Source organism: Aquarana catesbeiana, linkage group LG04, assembly GCF_042186555.1.
Source record: "Aquarana catesbeiana isolate 2022-GZ linkage group LG04, ASM4218655v1, whole genome shotgun sequence".
NCBI classification, from domain to species: domain Eukaryota; kingdom Metazoa; phylum Chordata; class Amphibia; order Anura; family Ranidae; genus Aquarana; species Aquarana catesbeiana.
The window spans coordinates 312664791-312683999 of NC_133327.1; the positions used below are offsets into that span (position 1 = coordinate 312664791).

The 19209-nt window shown below is 38.1% G+C and overlaps 1 protein-coding gene across 4 annotated transcripts in view; it reads right to left on the reverse strand.

Moving 5' to 3' along the window:
- The window catches only part of COL12A1 (collagen type XII alpha 1 chain), a 264287-nt gene that overhangs the window by 94804 nt on the left and 150274 nt on the right, over positions 1 to 19209 (reverse strand). For all 4 annotated transcript variants that reach the window (XR_012243891.1, XM_073626810.1, XM_073626812.1 and 1 more), the window contains 10 exons: positions 16413 to 16542; positions 14421 to 14560; positions 13531 to 13660; positions 12710 to 12852; positions 10612 to 10741; positions 7461 to 7603; positions 5996 to 6125; positions 3731 to 3850; positions 2629 to 2775; positions 206 to 322 (listed from right to left, as the gene is read on the reverse strand). Coding sequence is in view for 3 of the 4 variants with exons in the window: in XM_073626810.1 (XP_073482911.1) it covers positions 206 to 322; positions 2629 to 2775; positions 3731 to 3850; positions 5996 to 6125; positions 7461 to 7603; positions 10612 to 10741; positions 12710 to 12852; positions 13531 to 13660; positions 14421 to 14560; positions 16413 to 16542 (1330 nt within the window). In the remaining variant the exon portion in view is untranslated. The remainder of the gene's footprint in view (positions 1 to 205; positions 323 to 2628; positions 2776 to 3730; positions 3851 to 5995; positions 6126 to 7460; positions 7604 to 10611; positions 10742 to 12709; positions 12853 to 13530; positions 13661 to 14420; positions 14561 to 16412; positions 16543 to 19209) is intronic.

Sequence of the window (19209 nt, forward strand, 5' to 3'; positions counted from 1 at the left end):
GATCAGAGAGCTAGACCATAGAATCACCAAGAGTCAGATATGACTGGATTAATATCACTCACAGACACTAGGGAGGTAGAAATAGGATCTTGCTATATATGAGCTAGGGAAAGCCAAGGGATATTGCTGCACTGAGAGGCTACATAAGCATTGCTATTTATTCATACAGTACAGTCAAAAACAAAGACTTAAACAAATGAAGTACCATCAACTGGATTCAGTTTGACTCTGTATGAAGTTGCAGCTCGATGAGGAGTCCATCTAACACAAAATGAGTCCCATGCAACCTGGTAGCTTGTCAAATCAGTCACATTCAAATACACTGCACAATTAAAGACATAAGAGTTCAGTTAGTTTATATATATATATATATATATATATATATATATATATATATATATATATATATACACATTTTAACAATAAGCAATTATAAATTTAAAGGAACACTACAGTAAAATTAGCATTGAAATGCATATAGACTGCACAGCCTACCTACTTAGTACGTTTTTCAATCAAGCATTCCTGTACTGCACCAATCCACCCACTCCCTTTTGTTAGTAAACTGGTAAATCTAGTAAACCTTTCTTACTTGAGATTCGGAGAGAGATTCCCAAACAAATTTACTGTAGGCTCCTTTACTGCTCCCAATCAGAAAACCCTCACTTAATAAAGTGTCAGCCTAAAGACAGCCACCAATGAATTCCATACCTGTGTGGGAGTTTTGAATCTGATTGTGGATGTAGCAAGCAAAGACAGGAGACGTTACATGCCTCAGAAGCATACAGGAAGCTATAACGTCCGCTTAGAGAGTGGGTCCATGATGTTCTGAACTCACAGTATACCCTTAGTCTGCCATGTTAGATAATGAAGGCAGGTGTAATTCTACCAGGAAAGACTGAGGACATATTGTGAGAGTATTGCAGTCAGATCTGCAGCCAGAGCTACTTTTTTGTTTTAGACCCCTGCTGTGTGACTATCTACAAACAGTTGGGATTGGGAGACTATTTAGAAATCGATGGGCCTTAAGCTAAACTGTGGGCTTTCTGACTTTTGCACAGTTGCATTGTTTTCTAGATAACACTTACAATTCACTCGTTACTTATGATCTGGAACTGTTCTTTAAGTGAATTATCTTTTAATATTTTGCTGAAGCATAAATGTTTTGGTTTTCAAACTATCTTACTTGTTCACCAATCATCGCCCTGACAGTTAACAACATGTATCAGCACCATGTGATTTAGTGAAATTAAATAGAATGATAACAGGATGATGCTAAGACAGCTCCTATCAAAAGAACAGATAAAATATATCCCTTATCGACACTAACAACCAACTAATAATCATCCCACACAATGCACATTTCCAGGAGTTCTAAATCAAAAGTAGGAATGTAATACGCTTTGCCACATATTTCCCAAAATTTATGGTGTTACAGAGCAGATAAAGAAAAGTGAAAATGTGGCTGCTTGTTTTGAAAATTTTTTGGTGGGGGAAAAAGTATCACTTGCTACTTTTTAAGGTATTATAAAATTTCTCAATAAAAGTAAATTTTGTAAAAAAATGCCTTTACTAAAATTCAATGTGTCCCTAGTTATAAATGGAAAATAAAAACACATAGTAACCATATTCATAGTATGGCAATCAAGAGCCTATGCAAAGAGCAGAAAGGTGGTGAGTAACATGAAGCAGTGGTTAGTGTTTCTGTACAGTATGGCCAATTTTACTGTAAGATTAATATTGTTGCCATATGGGTTTATGTGAAATCTCCATTAATAACTGTAAAATATTGTAATAATTAATGTATTCATTCATTTAGCTGGCATCTATGAAAACAGGGCAAAAGGGTTTCATTGAAGCTTTTGTTAAGAGCAGACAATGTGGGCGAGGCTTGTATATACAAACAATGGAGAGCCAATTCCATTGTTTTACACCTACTCGCTTCAAAGGGTTCCCATGCTGGGATATGCATTGGAGGGAGCCCAACCCATAATCAATACCTAAGTTCCTGGGGAAATTCAATTAGATCAACTGGCCAGCATAGTCACAAGGATTTGCATGAAAGGGGGCCGACTTATGGAGTAAGCCCTCCAATCGTGATCCAAGCTAGGCCAACCAATGAGACATCAGCCTGGTTTGATATACTCAGAGCCAAGGGGAGGTAACTCTCTCTCTGAGGAACAGCAGCGATCAGAATGGAACTAAAGGGTAATTATGGAAAAGGTCTGGTTTACTTGTAACTTAGATTACTGTTTTAAGGAATATACCCTGTATTCCTTCATGTAAATAGTTCATTTCAACCTAATATTTTCTTCCTTGGTGTAAGACGATAGATGACTGTGTATTAGCTAGACTTTCAACTGCTTCCTAATAAATGTTATTATATTTGAAGCTTTTACTCTTGGTCAAAAAGAACTCTTATTTAACCCACATCATATCTATGAGATATGAAAAATCTTAAATATAGATTTTTTCAGGGTAACAATATGTTAAGTATGTACAAGCATAACAAAAATTTCATGTGTATTTAAAAGGTAAATATGCATAAAGCTAATTCTATAAGAAAAATTACAGTACAGGTAGCACACTAGATCATAAGTAATCAGACTGTGGGCAGAGCTTACTTACATGTCGTTCCAGGCCCTGAGAGTGGTCCACTTAGTCCAGTGTCATACTGAGCATATACCTTGACATCGTAGGTGGTTCCAGGATTCAAGTTTTGCAGCGTGTAGGAATTCACATCACCAACAAAAGCTTCTATGGATTCATCAGCATCTTTATATAATAACAACATAAACATTTATATACTGTAGGTGTTCAGTAAGTTTATTTTTACATTTAATGTAGATCTTTATGTAGATCATCAGAATATTTAATGTTGCCATTCCAAATAATACACTTTTTTTATGGAAGCTGTCTTTTGCTTAGTCAGCAAATCTTTAATTTTTTTGATAAGACTACTATGCTAATTACAATGGCAAAATCTAAGATCTAGGGAGACTAATGCCCCGTACACATGATCGGACATTCCGACAACAAAATCCATGGATTTTTTCCGACGGATGTTGGCTCAAACTTGTTTTGCATACACACGGTCACACAAATCTTGTCGGAAATTCCGAACGTCAAGAACGCGGTGACGAGCCGAGAAAAAGGAAGTTCAATAGCCAGTACGGCTCTTCTGCTCGATTCCGAGCATGCGTGGAACTTTGTGCATCAGAATTGTGTACACACAATCGGAATTTATGACAACGGATTTTGTTGTAGAAAAACTTGAGATCCAGATCTCAAATTTTGTGTGACAGAAATTCCGATGGAAAATGTCCAATGGAGCTTACACACGGTCGGAATATCCGACAACAAGCTCCCATCGAACATTTCCCGTCGTAACATCCGACCGTGTGTACGGGGCATAACAGTACAATAGAAGGGTAAAAGGGTCAAATATTTAAGCGGACCAGATTCTACATGTGCAGGATTTCACCAAGCATGCACAAAGGCATAGCTGACAAAACTTCCTTCAGCATATCTGTAAATGCGCCATAATGGCGGCAAGGGGGGTGGAGCCACAATAAACAGGGGCTGAAGTTCTGCTTTAAACATCCAACAACTTGACAATGTGCTTTGTTATTAGATATTTAAATGATTCAATGTTAATCTTTGCATTTATAAATCAAACTGAAATCAGTTTTGGTGTGAATCAATTAAAGGTATGACAACGTTTACTAACCATGTGGTTGGTACACAAGCTTGTATCCAAGAACTGGAGAAGTAGCTCTATCCCAAGATACCCTGAATCTGGTATACCATTCATCAGAAATTTGCAAGTTCCTTGGTGCAAGCAGACCCACTAAAAAGAGAAAAATGCATTATAATCAAATATTCTATAACATGACACATTACAGTTATAATACTCATTCAGAGGCCATTGGTGTTATAGACAAACCATGATAAATGCTGACAGGCCAGGGAATAAGGAGGTGTGGTAAAATTCACACAGAAAGTTAGTGTCTATACTCTCTGCTATTTACACCTAGTAGTCATATGGCCAATTCGGCTGACTGTTAAAAAGAATATAGCTTTCTCATGTAGGTCAAAGGGTGTAAACTTTGAAGCTGTACATTAAAGTGGTTGTAAACCCTTACATATACCCAGTGCAGTGACTGGCCTCAGATGATACACAGAGATGAAATAAATCCTCATACATAAGTTGTTCCTGTTGATCTGTAGTCTTCTCTACAGTCATTCAAAGTCCAGAATTTATAAAGCTTGTTTGAGCTGTCAGAAAGAAATGGGATGGAGAACTAGAGTTACATTCTGCAGAGCTCAGTGAGGAGAGCTCTGAGGGCTAAATGGAGGGAAGAGACATACCCTCCTTTACACAACACACAGGAACAGAACTGAGGCTGTCAATCACAAGCTGTGTGATGGAGATCCCTCCCTTGTCACCTTTTTTTTCCTTGTGTCAGGAAAACTTGTCAGAAGTGATTCATGCAGATAGCAGAGGTATGGGGCAGAAGATTGGAATGACACTTAGGGGTTGATTTACTAAAACTGGAGAGTGCAAAATCTGGTGCAGATCTGCATAAAAACCAATCAGTGTCCAGATTCATACTTAACTGAACAAGCTGAAGTTAGAAACTAATTGGCTACCAAGCACAGCTGCACAAGTTTTTGCACTCCCCAGTTTTAGTAAATCAACCGTTTAGTGTTCTGAATTCAGAGAAATACATACTATAGAGGGATATGCTTTATTCATATTTCATGTCTGAGGTTTACAACCACTTTAAGGCAGAACATGATCATAAATTAAAAGAGCTTAGCCTTCCTATAAAGAAATAGAAAATGCTATAGACAATGACAAAGTTATGACCAACATAGTTTTAATTTCAGTTTTATTAATGTTACTATCTACAGGGTAATGTAGATAATTTCTTGCTTGTACAGCATAAACATTGTGTCCGCATAACCTCCAGGTAGCACGTGTTGTCAACATAAAGAATATGCACTAGTTGGAGTGAGATGTGAAAACGATTGGCTTGGACCACCACATGTTTTTAGTTCAAAGCTAAAGGTTTCATAAACTAATCTTTAACCATGATCTACTGTTAACATTTAATGAACTTTCTAAACAAAGGGCTCATTTGTTGTCTTTCAGGCTGGGTTCACACTGGTACAACAAACACTCCAACATTGGGAGCTTATGTCGTATGATGTGAGAAAATCAATGTTTCTCTATGGGAGCCGTCTTAACTGGTCCGACACAAGTCGGTCCAATTTTGAAAATGCTTCCTGCAATATTTTGGTCTGACTTTGATCCTACTTCAGCCCATTGAATATCACTGAAGTCGGATCAAAGTTGGATCGCGGTCTTGACTCATGCGACTTTGGCATGCGACTTGTGCTCTGATGATCTTGAAGGGGAACTTCACGCTAAATTAAAAAAAAAAACGGCGTGTGGGTCCCCCCCAAAATCCATACCAGACTGTTATCTGAGTACACAGCCTGGCAGGTCAGGAAAGGGGGTGGGGACGAGCGAGCACCCCCCCTCCTGAACTGTACCAGGCCACATGCCCTCAAAATGGGGGGTGAGCGCTTTGGGGCAGGGGGGCCCTGCACCCCCCTACCCCAAAGCACCTTGTCCCCATGTTGATGAGGACAAGGGCCACTTCCTGGCAACCCTGGCCGTTGGTTGTCGGGGTCTGTGGGCGGGGGCTTATTGGAATCTGGAATCCCCCTTTAACTAGGTTGGCCCAGGCTCCCATGAAGCACTCAGTTAACAATGTCACACGTTACCCAACAATAGAACTGGCATCACCAGGTCTCTGTCCTGCCCTTTTCATTAATTGGATTTAGGCTCTTTCAAACTTGGATGACTGGTATCTTAAACTTCAGCTTTAAAATTTGTACCCATAGTGTATGCAAAAGAGCAATATTATTGACTTTGACTTTCAGTGTGCTTTATTACCTGTCCATAACAAAGTAAATAATTTACCTGTCCTTCCATTTCCTGTTAATTGTCCTCCATCACCATCTGCATAGACTGCAACCACAGTGATTTTATATGGAGTGTCTGACAACAATGGCTGCAGGACTACATTGTTCCTCCGACCAGGGACAGTTGTCTGAAAGTACAGTTTAAGAACAGTTAATTTACATTTTATTCAGTGCGCAAAACTTGTATATTAACCGTTTGTATTATACATTCCACACAACAAGCCAAAAGAAAAAAAGGAACCAAAAAGCTGTATGGTGTATTGTGAGAACTGTTACTGTATAATACTAGTGTTTTTGCATTGCTTTTCGTGGCTAGGTAACTAATCAGCTTTGGTCTGAAGGTATACAGGGTCATTGTGTATTGCTTCCACATAGCGTATGACATTTTGTCTCACAAGGCCACTATATGCACCGTAAAGCAGACATAATGTATGTACATCTGTTTTATAAAATGAAGCCTGAATACAAGGAGATTTAAAAAAGAAAGCATATTGTAACAAAATCTGTAACATATGAATGAAAGTGGTGTGACATGGCACAGAGTCTGGTTTGGATGTATGTCAGAAAGTAATATACAATGTCTGCAGTGAAAATTGTGCTACATTTTTAGGACCACAGAGTATGAATGGTGCTTTGAGGTATACTGTAAATGTATATGTAACTTTAGATATTATAATTATATTAAAATGTAGGAACGAATTGAAACATCACAGTCAAAAATGATAGTAGCTGGAGATAACACATTTAAATTCTTGCAACGGCCAGCCAGCTTTAAAGCACAGAGTCCAACTTAAAGGTTGATGAGCATCTCAAGTTGAATGCACCTCACAAGCACAATAGCTCAAGTTTTATGTTATACCAACAGTTCATCTATTCTCATAACATAGTTGCAATGTATACGTAATAATCTTTCAAGTCTTTCAAGTTCAAGTCTTTCAAGCTTTGACAAAGCACTTCTATAGTGTGAAACACGTCAACCTACCTGCATTTCCCCTGCCTGTACCCATCCAGTGTTTTCATTATATTTATGTTCAATAAAGACTTTCTACTTTACTTCTTGTGTGGGTGTGCTGCCGATCTGAAGTTTCTCTGTTCCATCATTTCTGCTGCAGTGGCAGGGCGTGCATCCCACCTCACAGAAGCAACTTTGGAGTGTTACCAATTGTATCACCTGTGAGCAGAGGTCTTTTTCCGCTCTTCATTCGGACCTTACATTTTCTGTTCTAGTGACAATCATTACATTTTGGATTTCCTATTTTTTTCTGTCCCGATGACAATGGTCACCAGAAAAAATAGAGAGCATGAATCTCAGTGGGGAAAGACAGATCCACACTTTAAACAGTTGCTGAATGCTGACTGACAGCCAAGATCTTAGTGGCCAGTTCTACATGACATATAAAGTAAACCTATAATCATATATCAAAATAAAGATACATTTTGTTTGAGCCATTAAGGAAACTTACATATTCATCAATGGGATCACCAACAGTTGGAGAATAGATGATTCTGTACTGCTGAACTGGACCGTCAGCATGGTCCCAGCTTACTGAAAGGCTGTTAGTTGTTTCTCCAAAAACTCTAATGTTCTTTGGCCCACTGCGAGGTACTGGAAAAAAACAATTATAAAACCATTATCATTCCAGATAATATGCTTGATTTCTTCTTTAACAGCAACATCATAATATTTATGATGAATATTTGAGCACAGTAAACTCAGAAATTTCCAACCACACTTCTGGTGCAGTTAATTTATAAGATCTCCACAGCACATTGCTGCCAGCTAGGACATACTAACAGATTATTAAAAAATAAACCTACCGCAGCATGAACAAAATGTGGAAAAAGGGATACCACAGGTATTTGGAAAGGTTTTAGTTGCTGGAGGGAATTGCAAAACAGTCAGCAGTCAGCAAAAGCAGAGGAAAGTTCTAATATAACACAGAATTGAACTTTCCAGTCTGAATTCCTTAGAACATTGTAGAACTGTGACATCCACCAAAAATATATTAGGCTACTTGTTTCAAAAATAATAATATAATTGATTTTGGTTTAGCCAATATGAGGAACTTTGTATTGTAAAAGACATCAATAAAAGAATTGTCAGTTTAACCATGGTAGACGTGTGAGGTGTGTCTGCACTATGGTAATTTGCCCTAGGAAAAAAGATCGCCAATCTTGGTATGCAAAAAGCAGTAAATATAATATCAAGCAGCACCACAGCAATGGTAAAGCTACTCAACTAGGGTTTACTCCTTTAAAGTATACCCATCAGTTATGCAGATGTGCTGAAGTTTCAATTTTGCCAAAATGTACGCACCAAAAAAAATATATGCATAGACCAGTGGTCTCCAAACTGCAGCCAGGGGCCGGATGTGGCCCTTTACTTGCCTTTATCTGGCCCTTGGAACACTATTCCTTCCACTGATACAAGACACTTTTCTGCCAACTGACACCAAAAATAATGCACCATTTCTCCTACCGATACCAATGATGGGACACTATTCCCCCCAATACCAAATGTGGTGATGTTTACTCCCACTGATGCCAGGAAAATGTACACTCCCACTGGCCACAATCCGGCCCTCCTAAAGTTTGAAGGACAATAAACCAGCTCTTTGTTTAAAAGTTTTGGAGACCCCTGGCTAGACCTTCAAACATGTTCAGGTGGTCCTGAGAGTCCCAAAACCTAAGGAGCTATACTAAGCCAATTCTGACACCTCCAAGCAAAAGTTGTCAAAAGATGATTTGCCCCATTCTACACCCTGAATCTCCCTATTATCTTGAGGAAGCCAGAGCAATGAAGTATGTTTACCGATAGATTGCTATGGCTTATCGCCTTTTTTTGACTAAATGCTTTGAGCAGATTGCAGTTTTGGAAAGCCTTAGATGTCAAATCCAAATGTATTGGAAAACATCTAAGCAGCTGTTAAAATAACTGCATCTTAATATAGTTACATGTGAAGCTATCTATCATTTAAATTTTATTCCACTTAAATAACATGCCAGCATGCTATATTCAGTATATGCCTAAAATCTTACAACGAGCACTGCTCAATGTAAAACTTTAAAGGAGATTGAAATTTCATATAATAGGAAAACGAAAGATGTAACATTTGCACTAATGGAAGCTTGTGCATCTCGAGGAGATTGCTACTGGTAAACTGCAAAGAAACTGCTGCTATAGGTTAGTCTTAAAATGTTTAACAGGTTTTTCCCCACATCAATATTCCTAAGTACTAGTATTCCTAGGGCTCTGGTGTAAAACTGAAGTTGGGTCCCCAAGAGTACGATGAATCAATGATGCAATAACAATTATGTACCACTGCTTAATTTATCAAGTTTACGGACTTTGCTACATTTGCCACCTCTACCAAATCCTTTTCCAGCAAAGTTGAGTTTGTATTAAGAAGAATCCTCAAAACTGCATTTCTATCTTTTGGCAAAAGTAATGAAAGTACAACAGCTTTAAACAGTTTGAACAATCATTGGGAACATGAGGAAAATGAGGACTAACTATGCTCTGAATTGTTTTCTTTTAAATAAACTGAACCCAAAAATATATAGCTAGTACATATAAGAAACTGATGACAAGGTGCTACAAATATGGCAGATTGAAACTTTTTTTTTTTTTAGATATCTTCTTATGAATGTCTATGGTTGTATGGTTGTTTGTGAAGCAGGGTTATATGTTTTGGTAATTTTTTTTTTTTTTTAATCAAGTATATATGGTTAATTTATCAAACAGGCAGTTTACTTTGCAAAGGAATTTTCCCCAGAGTTAAGTGGATGTGGTACAATTTCACTTTGCAAAGAATATCCAGTCACGTGCAATAAGAAGAAGAAAAAAGCAGCATTTTTCCTTGCACATGAATGGATGGATGGAAGTCAGCAGGGTTTCACTAAGAGCTGGAGAGCATAATGTGTTCTCCTTGTTCCAAAACACAATATAGATAGATAGATAGATAGATAGATAGATAGATAGATAGATAGATAGATAGATAGATAGATAGATAGATAGATTGCATTGCATATTAAGGTCAAGCAGTAGTTAGATGAGGTTTGATATTGCATAAGTAAGTGCAAAATATTATCATTTCAAGGAGTTTTATTTTCATTTCCTAAACAACCCTTCGTCATTCTGTTATATCTAAGGTTCCTGTTTTTTTACAATTAGTACATAGGATAAACTAAAATGCCTGTTTCATCTTAAGCCCAAAAATCAGTAACATACTTACAAGGAAGATCAAAGCATAACAATACTTCATAAAACTTATAAGGGACAAATCTCTCATAATTAAGTCAATTTTCTTGGTCAGCAAGTGAGACCCAATAAATTCCAGCTGTTATTATTTAAGTGATGCTCGGAGTAAAAATTGATATTTTGATGCTTTATTGCATGCTTTACTGCCTATTAACACCACAGCTTTAAAAAAAGAGGGATCCATGGACCCTAAAACTATTAATTGTACAAAAAACACATAACTTTTTCTTTAAGGCATAAAAAAGTATGTATTTATGTACTGGTTTATCACACTACACTTGGTACATTCAAACTCCACTGGAAAGAAATATAATACAGTGGTACACTTATATTTGCCTTTTTGCAATACATACATGTTTTTCCTTCTCCAGCACTTGGATCACCCTCTCCATCAGCATACATGGCGACCACATTTACAGAGTAAGGAGTGTCAGGATTCAGGCGTTCTAAAAGCAAATTCTGAGTGTTGCTGGGGACCACAACCTAGAAACAAGCATGCAAAGATACTATTACTTTCAAGATACAGAAAATTATATCAGTGTATACATCACATCATATATTTGGAGAATAACCAAACATGGACACTAATGCCCCGTACACACAGTCGGATTTTCCGACGGAAAATGTGTGATAGGCCCTAGTTGTCGAAAATTCCGACCGTGTGTAGGCTCCATCACACATTTTCCATCGGATTTTCCGACACACAAAGTTTGAGAGCAGGATATAAAATTTTCCGACAACAAAATCCGTTGTCGGAAATTCCGATCGTGTGTACACAAATCCGACGGACAAAGTGCCACGCATGCTCAGAATAATTAAAGAGATGAAAGCTATTGGCCACTGCCCTGTTTATAGTCCCGACGTACGTGTTTTACGTCACCGCGTTCAGAACGATCGGATTTTCCGACAACTTTGTGTGTGCAAGGCAAGTTTGAGCCAACATCTGTCGGAAAAAATCCTAGGATTTTGTTGTCGGAATGTCCGAACAAAGTCCGACCATGTGTACGGGGCATAAGACTAAGACACTCTAAGACACTTACTGCTTCAAATGAAGAGGTTAAATACAGTAGGTTGCTCATTTTAGCCCTGCTGGCTTTCAGGCTGCAGATACAGTTGAAACCCTAGGAACTAGGGCACCAATGAGTGTGGGATTCTAGATAAATGCTATTGAGTCCCAATACAAACTGCAAGAACGCTCACCACTGAGTGCAGCTCTAACTGACACTTTTGTGATGGCCTAACACTTTTGGGTAATAACTGGAAATCAGACAATCCAGGGGAGGGAAGGGAAGGGAGGGATGCCACTAAGATTGGGAACTAGGGTTTTGGCACATGTTTTGGTGATGCTGTCCAAGGTGGTTGAAACATTAAGGGCAGAAGCAGGAGAATACATCTGACTGATGCAAGATTAGCTATTAATGAAAACTTTATTTTAAAGGTGATACTGCTGATGCATTTTGAGAGAAGAACATGCCACTTCATTAGGAAAAAAGTAAGTAGCAGAGTAATGTAGTGGACTATCCATGCTCAGATGCAAGCACAGGCCCCTTTAACTTCATTTCCCACAGGATACACCCAAGAAGTACACATTCCTGAGCTTCCCACCCTCTGCAGCATAGAGAGGGCACACCTGATGTGGCAGAGGTAGCTGAGCAAATATTCTGCAGCCAGGTGCCAGGCCCTCCATTATCATAACAAACATGCAAGCAGCCGGGACATAGTCTAATAGCATGCAGCCTCTCCAAAGACCAAATGGGAAGCTCCTCTCTGATTGCTACCAGAGTATTTCAATTCCACTGTAAGGGACACTATTTATGAGGATAATCACAAGTAGCTGTGTTCTGAATTGTTTTACTGAAGTAGTGAATCTAAGATTGACTCTCTGTCATTATAGAGTCTTATAGAGAGTCTTATGCAGTCACATATCACTCTGAATGAGTCACTGATTGAATCATTGTGGTGAAGAGTCCATGTTTATGCAGCTTTCTTTATTCTACAGTGTGTGATTTTCTTTGCCATCCTAAACATATTTTGCAGTATTGCTTCTATATTATATAGTAACACAAAAAGATAATATTCAAAGGATAGCTTTGAAGGATCGAATATCGAAGGATAGCTTGCCACCCATAACAAGCTCACAAGCATTGTTAATTGCAAATTCTACAAACATATGTCAAATAACTACACCCAAAGGAAAGAGTTACTGCACTATTCATTGCAACTCAGTGCCATTTAACTAATATATTACATACATTGGTGTATCTATTCTTCAACATTTCTATCATACAAATGTATACATCACAAAAAAGTTTCTTGAGGTGATATCCGTAATATTTTAAATACACATTTTAAGTATTCTTCTTTACAGTTAGTCATATTTCTACACCAAACATAGTTGAAAGCAAACAAGCTAATGATAATTGAATACAACCAAAAAGACTCAATACTTACAGACAGAGGAGGACTTGTTGCATATAATGGAGAGTAGTTGACCTTGTATTGCTGGACAAGCCCAGGAGCTGGATCCCAGCGGACATTTAATGTGTTGGTAGTGGGGTTATATACTTGAATATTTTTTGCAGTTCCTCTCACCACTACAACAAAAGTAAAAATAAACGTATATATTGGTTAGATGTGGTATTAAATCTAAGAGAATTGCCCTTCTAATTTTTATTTACTTTTTGCTTCACTTAAATAGTGGTATTATGTGCTATGTAAAGGTCCAATGCTTTCAAAAAACTCTTTTTTACTTATGACAAAAAAGATCCAAAGAATGAAAAGACTTTAAATCTTTTGAATTAGCCAAACAAATTATATTATTCCACGTTTGTATTTTCACTAATGACCAATATGTCTTCCCACTATGATATACAAAATGTTTATACAGTAACAGTGATAACAGACATTTTCAAATATAACTTGCCAACGAAATGTGTACATAAATAGCAGCTACAAGCATTTGCTGTCTACAGACATTCCTATACGTGCATGAAAATGCCTGGATACACTAACATAAGCAAGTGATTACCCTTTTATTACTTACTTATATAACTAGGTAACTATAAAAATATATAGCATAGACAATGCTAACTTAAACAAACCAGACAGAACCCTGAAATGGGTTTCTATTTGAACGTTTTAGCTTTAACAAGTTTTTTTTTATCAGTTTGTCCATAGCTTGTTTATACCCCCCCCCCCCCCCCCCTAACTTTAGAATCATATGTTAGTGGGTTTCTTTTAATTCTTTATGAAATAAAGCATGATTCACATACATGTCCTTCCAGTTTCAGACATGCGGCCTCCATCTCCTTCTGAATATACAGGGACTACCGTCACAGTGTAGGGTGTGTCAGACTGAAGTCCTCTAAGAACTGTATAGATTGTATTTCCAGGAACAGTAATCTGGAGAAAAAAAGTGTAGGTATGAACCTTATTATATGTTTATTATATTCATCACTGCGTTCATCTTTTAATGAAACAATATTGATACACTTCATACTTATAGCTCTACTATTTCTAAATAAACTAGGGCATTACTACTGACTTCAATTTCACCATACTAATGAATAGTTTACTATAATTTCTTATTATTTATGTAGAAATAATGTCTAATGAAACTTCTAAGGAAACCTTGGTAAATCTGTGCACAGAACTTCATCTCTTACTACAACCATTCCAAGACTTACAGCACTTGACAGTCATCTATTATTTCCCCACCATGGAGGTCCTCATTAAATACTTATGGCTTATAGTTCATAGATTGCCCAGCTCAGTAATCACTTCCTGCTATTTCTATGCCTGGGTATTTACGGTAGGGAAATTATCTTTCCAACTATTATCAGCATGCTGAACATACTGTATATTTTAAGTTACAGAGCATTGGATTAAGCACAGCATTTTTAACATTTCACAGAAAAGAACTGCACAGCAGATTCACCACAGAAGGTCATGCTAGAAAAGTCCAATAGAGCTAATTTGTGAGCAGAAATTATGTTAAGTAGAATGTAGCTCTTTTACTCATATCACTTTTTGGTTTATGCCAATGTAAGCAGATCACAACCAATTCACATTCTACATCATAATGAATATTCAGACAACCCAAAGTTTAAGTTCAACTATCAACCAATCATTTAAAGAAAGCAAAATGAAAAAAAGTGTTTACCACTTCTTCAGATCCACCAGCAGTAGGGACATAAAAGACCTTATACTGCCGTACATTCCCTTCTGCTGCCTCCCAGCGGACATTTAAAGTGCTTGTGGTTGGGTCATATACTCTGAGATTTTTCACCGTGTTAAGGGGTTCTGAAAAACAGGTAAATGTTTTATTATAACAAGCACTGACAACAAATATGAGTTTCAATGATACTTCTTTTTTATTTGCTATTTCAAAATTCAGAGTTTATTTGCCAACAATGCTGTAGTGAGCTACCAAAGAGTTACCCCTATGTCCCCTGTGTGATCAGAGCATGGTAGACAACGCAACGAGACTGTATAGGGATAGATATTCAACAGCCTTCAAGGATTCACCTACCGTGTTTCCCCAAAAATAAGCCCTACCCCGAAAGTAAGACTTAGCGTGATTATCAGGACGGGCTGCAATATAAGCCCTACCCCGAAAATAAGCTCTATCAAAGTTTACAAAAAAACTGTAATCCATTACTGTATACTGGTGCAGTGTCTCCGTTTATTACTGTAATAATAATGCAATGTTTTACAGCCACCGGAGGTCCTCTTCTCTCATCCCGGCAGACGTCTGCAGCCCCTTCCTCTTCTCTCTCATCCTCTCCTCCCCACTGACGTCAGCAGGATCTCGGCTCTTCTCTCTTATCCTCTCCTCCCTGCTGACGTCAGCGGGATCTCGGCTCTTCTTTCTCATCCTCTCCTCCCCACTGACATCTGTGGCCCCTCCCTCTGCAGTACTCGGAGTGGGCTGACGTCAGAGGGGATCTCAGAGAGGAAGAGCAGATCACGTCAATGCCCAGGGGAGCTGTAAAGGTATTTTCTACGGTATAAAATTGTGGACACACTGTTGACACACTAATGTACCAGTATAATATTTTTATTAAAAGTATTTCATAAGGATTTTAAGCAAGATGGATTTTTTAAGTGATTAAACTGACTCCTGACCTGATAGTGTGGGGGGGGTGGGAGACGGGACACAGGAACTTTTTCATTTTTTTATTGATTACAGATTGATTTTTAGAACATGGAGAGGGGTACATGACACAGCACAAGCACTGTGCTATCTATCATGCTCTAAAGGGATACAACCACTTTAATACCGTAAATAAATAAGACATCCCCTGAAAATAAGCCCTAGTGTATTTTTTGTAGCCACAATGAATATAAGACCTGGTCTTATTTTTAGGGAAACACGGTACTAACATTGTTTAGCATCTGATGCATCTACCTATAGAGAGAGATGAAAGTACAGCTATCTTCAGCCTCTGACAAATCATGCCAGGCATTATGGGATAGTTAATGTTGCAGGGGTACAAATATCCAGAAGTAAGATTAAAAATATAATTACATAAGTACTCATAAAAGTTTTAGGGATCCTTAGAATATAGAGAAGAACATATGCATACAGAATGATGCCCCGTACACACGGTCGGATTTTCCGACAGAAAATGTGTGATAGGACCTTGTTGTTGGAAATTCCGACCGTGTGTGGGCTCCATCACACATTTTCCATCGGATTTTCTGACACACAAAGTTTGAGAGCAGGCTATAAAATTTTCCGACAACAAAATCCGTTGTCGGAAATTCCGATAGTGTGTATACAAATCCGACGCACAAAGTGCCACGCATGCTCAGAATAAATAAAGAGATGAAAGCTATTGGCTACTTCCCTGTTTATAGTCCCGACGTACGTGTTTTACGTCACCACGTTCAGAATGATCGGATTTTCTGACAACTTTGTGTGACCATGTATAGACAAGTTTGAGCCAACATCCGTCTGAAAAAATCCTAGGATTTTTTTGTCGGAATGTCCGATCAAAGTCCGACCGTGTGTACGGGGCATGAGAAGAGGTTATATGAAGGCACCTTTGGGTAATGCTTTGGATACAAAGATGGATCTGAGTACACTCAAAAATCCCTGTTTCAGATCGGGATATTAATTATGTATGTCTAACAATATAGTATAACATACTTGTTTTTCCTCTGCCAGAAATTCTTCCTCCTTCTATTTCAGCATATTGCGATGCCACAGTTATAATGTATGGAGTATCTGGCTGAAGTTTCTGAAGCACGACACTGTTTTTATTTCCTCCAACTGTTTGCTGGGGAGTTAGTGAAAACAACACTGTCAATTTAGATCTTACATGCACTTACAGTCTCTGTCCTAAGAACAACATTTATTCAGCAGCATATAGTCAGTCAATTTGCACAGGTGACTGGGTGAATTATATGTATAATGCAATGAATAATGTAACAGTGGGAGAGAGTAAGAAAAGTAAAGTGCATCGAGGAAGCAGAAGATATTTAGTGCTTACAGACAACAAAACAGCATGACTTATTAGGCCATGAAAAAGAGTGCCAGTGTAAATATAATCTAGGCTGTGGTTTTGAAATGAACAGCTGATAAAATAATAAATGTAATCAATGTATTCCTTTAACTAGTAATTCTAGTGCCTGGTGGTCTTATGAGCTTTGCCTATAAGACTAAGCATTCCCTTACATCATGTTGATCACAGGACAGCTTATGCAGCAGCAGAGTAAAAAAGCTCCAACAGGGGAGGTGTGGGATAGGATTTAGATTTGCTCACAGTGCACATGCCTCATTTCTTTGTGCTCTCAACAAAGTCATGCTTTGCTTCTTCTTATGCTGCTAGTATCCTTAAAGTTTCTTAAACCATCTGACCTCATATTGGCACCCTGTGCCTCAAATGTCCATGTGCCTTATTTTCCTGTACCTCTGGTCTGCCTTTATTCCTATATTCCCCTGTGTTAGCATCCCTAAATGCAGCATTTCTTCACAATTTGTGAATCTTGTAATGTGGTTGTCTCTCCCTTCCCACCAACTAACCCATGTAGTCAGTACGTCATACACCTTATGCATCTTGTACCTTGGTTCCATGTTTTATTTTTCCAGAAACTATGGAACTATTTATTTTCTAAAGCTGGAGAGTGCAAAATCAGGCTCACTGCTGGATAGAAACCATTCAGCTTCTAGGTTTAAATGCCAAAGCCTAATTGAACAAGCTGAGGTTAGAAGTGGATTGGATACCACACACAGATGCACCAGTTTCTGAGTGCGCCAGCTTTAGTAAATCTACCCCAGTGTGTTCTTATTTTCTTCTCAGTCTTATCCCTATCTTTATCCTTATCATGGTATCCTTACCACGAATGTCTTTACTTGCCACCAGTCCATGAGTCTCCTATCTTTAAACTACCATTTACCAAATCATAGCATCTTTGCTTGCCTATTTAAAGAAGATCATCTTCATGAAAGTATCATAATCATTTAAAGACGAAATTTATTCTGCTTATGTTCTGCTTACATTTTGCCTTCCCTGGTTCCTCCCCCCTCCTTTTCAGTTTTTTTAAGTATCATGTGCTTGATCTTGGCTTGTTGCAGAATGCTGTACATAGCTTTCTTAAAACATCACAGGACCCTCTCTTAGTAGTCCTTTCAAGAACCCTGAGCCCTATTTTAAGCAGTGGGTGGCTATTGAGGGAAATTCAACAAATTTACAAATGCCCTGAAGGGTTCTTGTCAGTCTGGAGGAGTGGGAGTTCCTAGGCAGGTCACATTTGCATACAGACTACCCTAGGCAACGCCCACAGATTTTCTAAGTCTCCATGATTAAAGAACTGATATCCAATGAATGAAAGAGGTAGGTCAGGGGCAATCAGGCTGGGGAGAAAAGGCTTGATGATGCTAAATGCTCTTCAGCCAAGAAATTGAGATGAGCTCTATCTGACTTGCTTCAGCTTCTAATGCACACTAAGAAACTTTACAGTGTGCAGTAAAAACAAGCAATTCCATTTTAGAAAAGGAGCCTGTACAAATATTCAACACTAAGATGATGCTGAAGTTTAGCTTTAAGTACCATAAAACAGATGTAGCTATAAGGGAAACGTTGTTGCCATAGCCCATAGAATACTGTATTACTTAATGCCAAGTAAGGTATCAGGTCAATCCCTATACCCTAATGTTTTGCTGCTTCAATTTTGTGTTATCGCCTCTGACTGATCTTATGGTTCTGACCTACACTTTAAATATGGCAAGAGACTTTTGAATGATTTAACCATCTGGGTGAATAGTCGGCCGCACACATATGTCATGAGTTGAATGAAGCCAAATCATGTTATATTTTCAACTTCCTACTATTGTTACGGTTTTACATCAGTGCAAAATATAGAAAGATGTCCTTCCTAGTGAAATTAGCATATTCAAATACTGCTGTGAATGAGTATGTGCTTGGGTAACCCAATTAGTGAAAAAATATATTTCAAACATTTCCGAAATGTATTTTCCTGACCTCAATACTGCTGCTTGGAAATCTTCATAAATAAGCCTTTTAACCTGTGTCCCTTGGGACAGAAGCTCAGCATTGGTGTTGTAGCATTGCCAATATTTGCTCTCATGTGCTGGATTATTTACAGCATTCACAGATACACATTCAGCAGTAAGAATGTGTTTTATTAGCAGCTGGAAACAACTTCAAGAGAAGCATAATCACAGGGCATAAAAAAGATAAAAGACATAACATTCTGCCATTCAGGACCAGTACATGCTGATATGGAAATGATTTAGAAGACAAGGAAAACTGCAAAAATATTACTCATTTAACCTACATGCCAATGAAGGAAACTGTCTAGAAAATCTGAGGTTGTTTATAAATAGGGGGCACTGAACAGCTTATTAAAGGTTTCCTCTTCCTAAGTAAAACCCCTCAAATTGCAATCCAGCAGTGGTCTTCCTACTCTGGCTCCTTGATGTT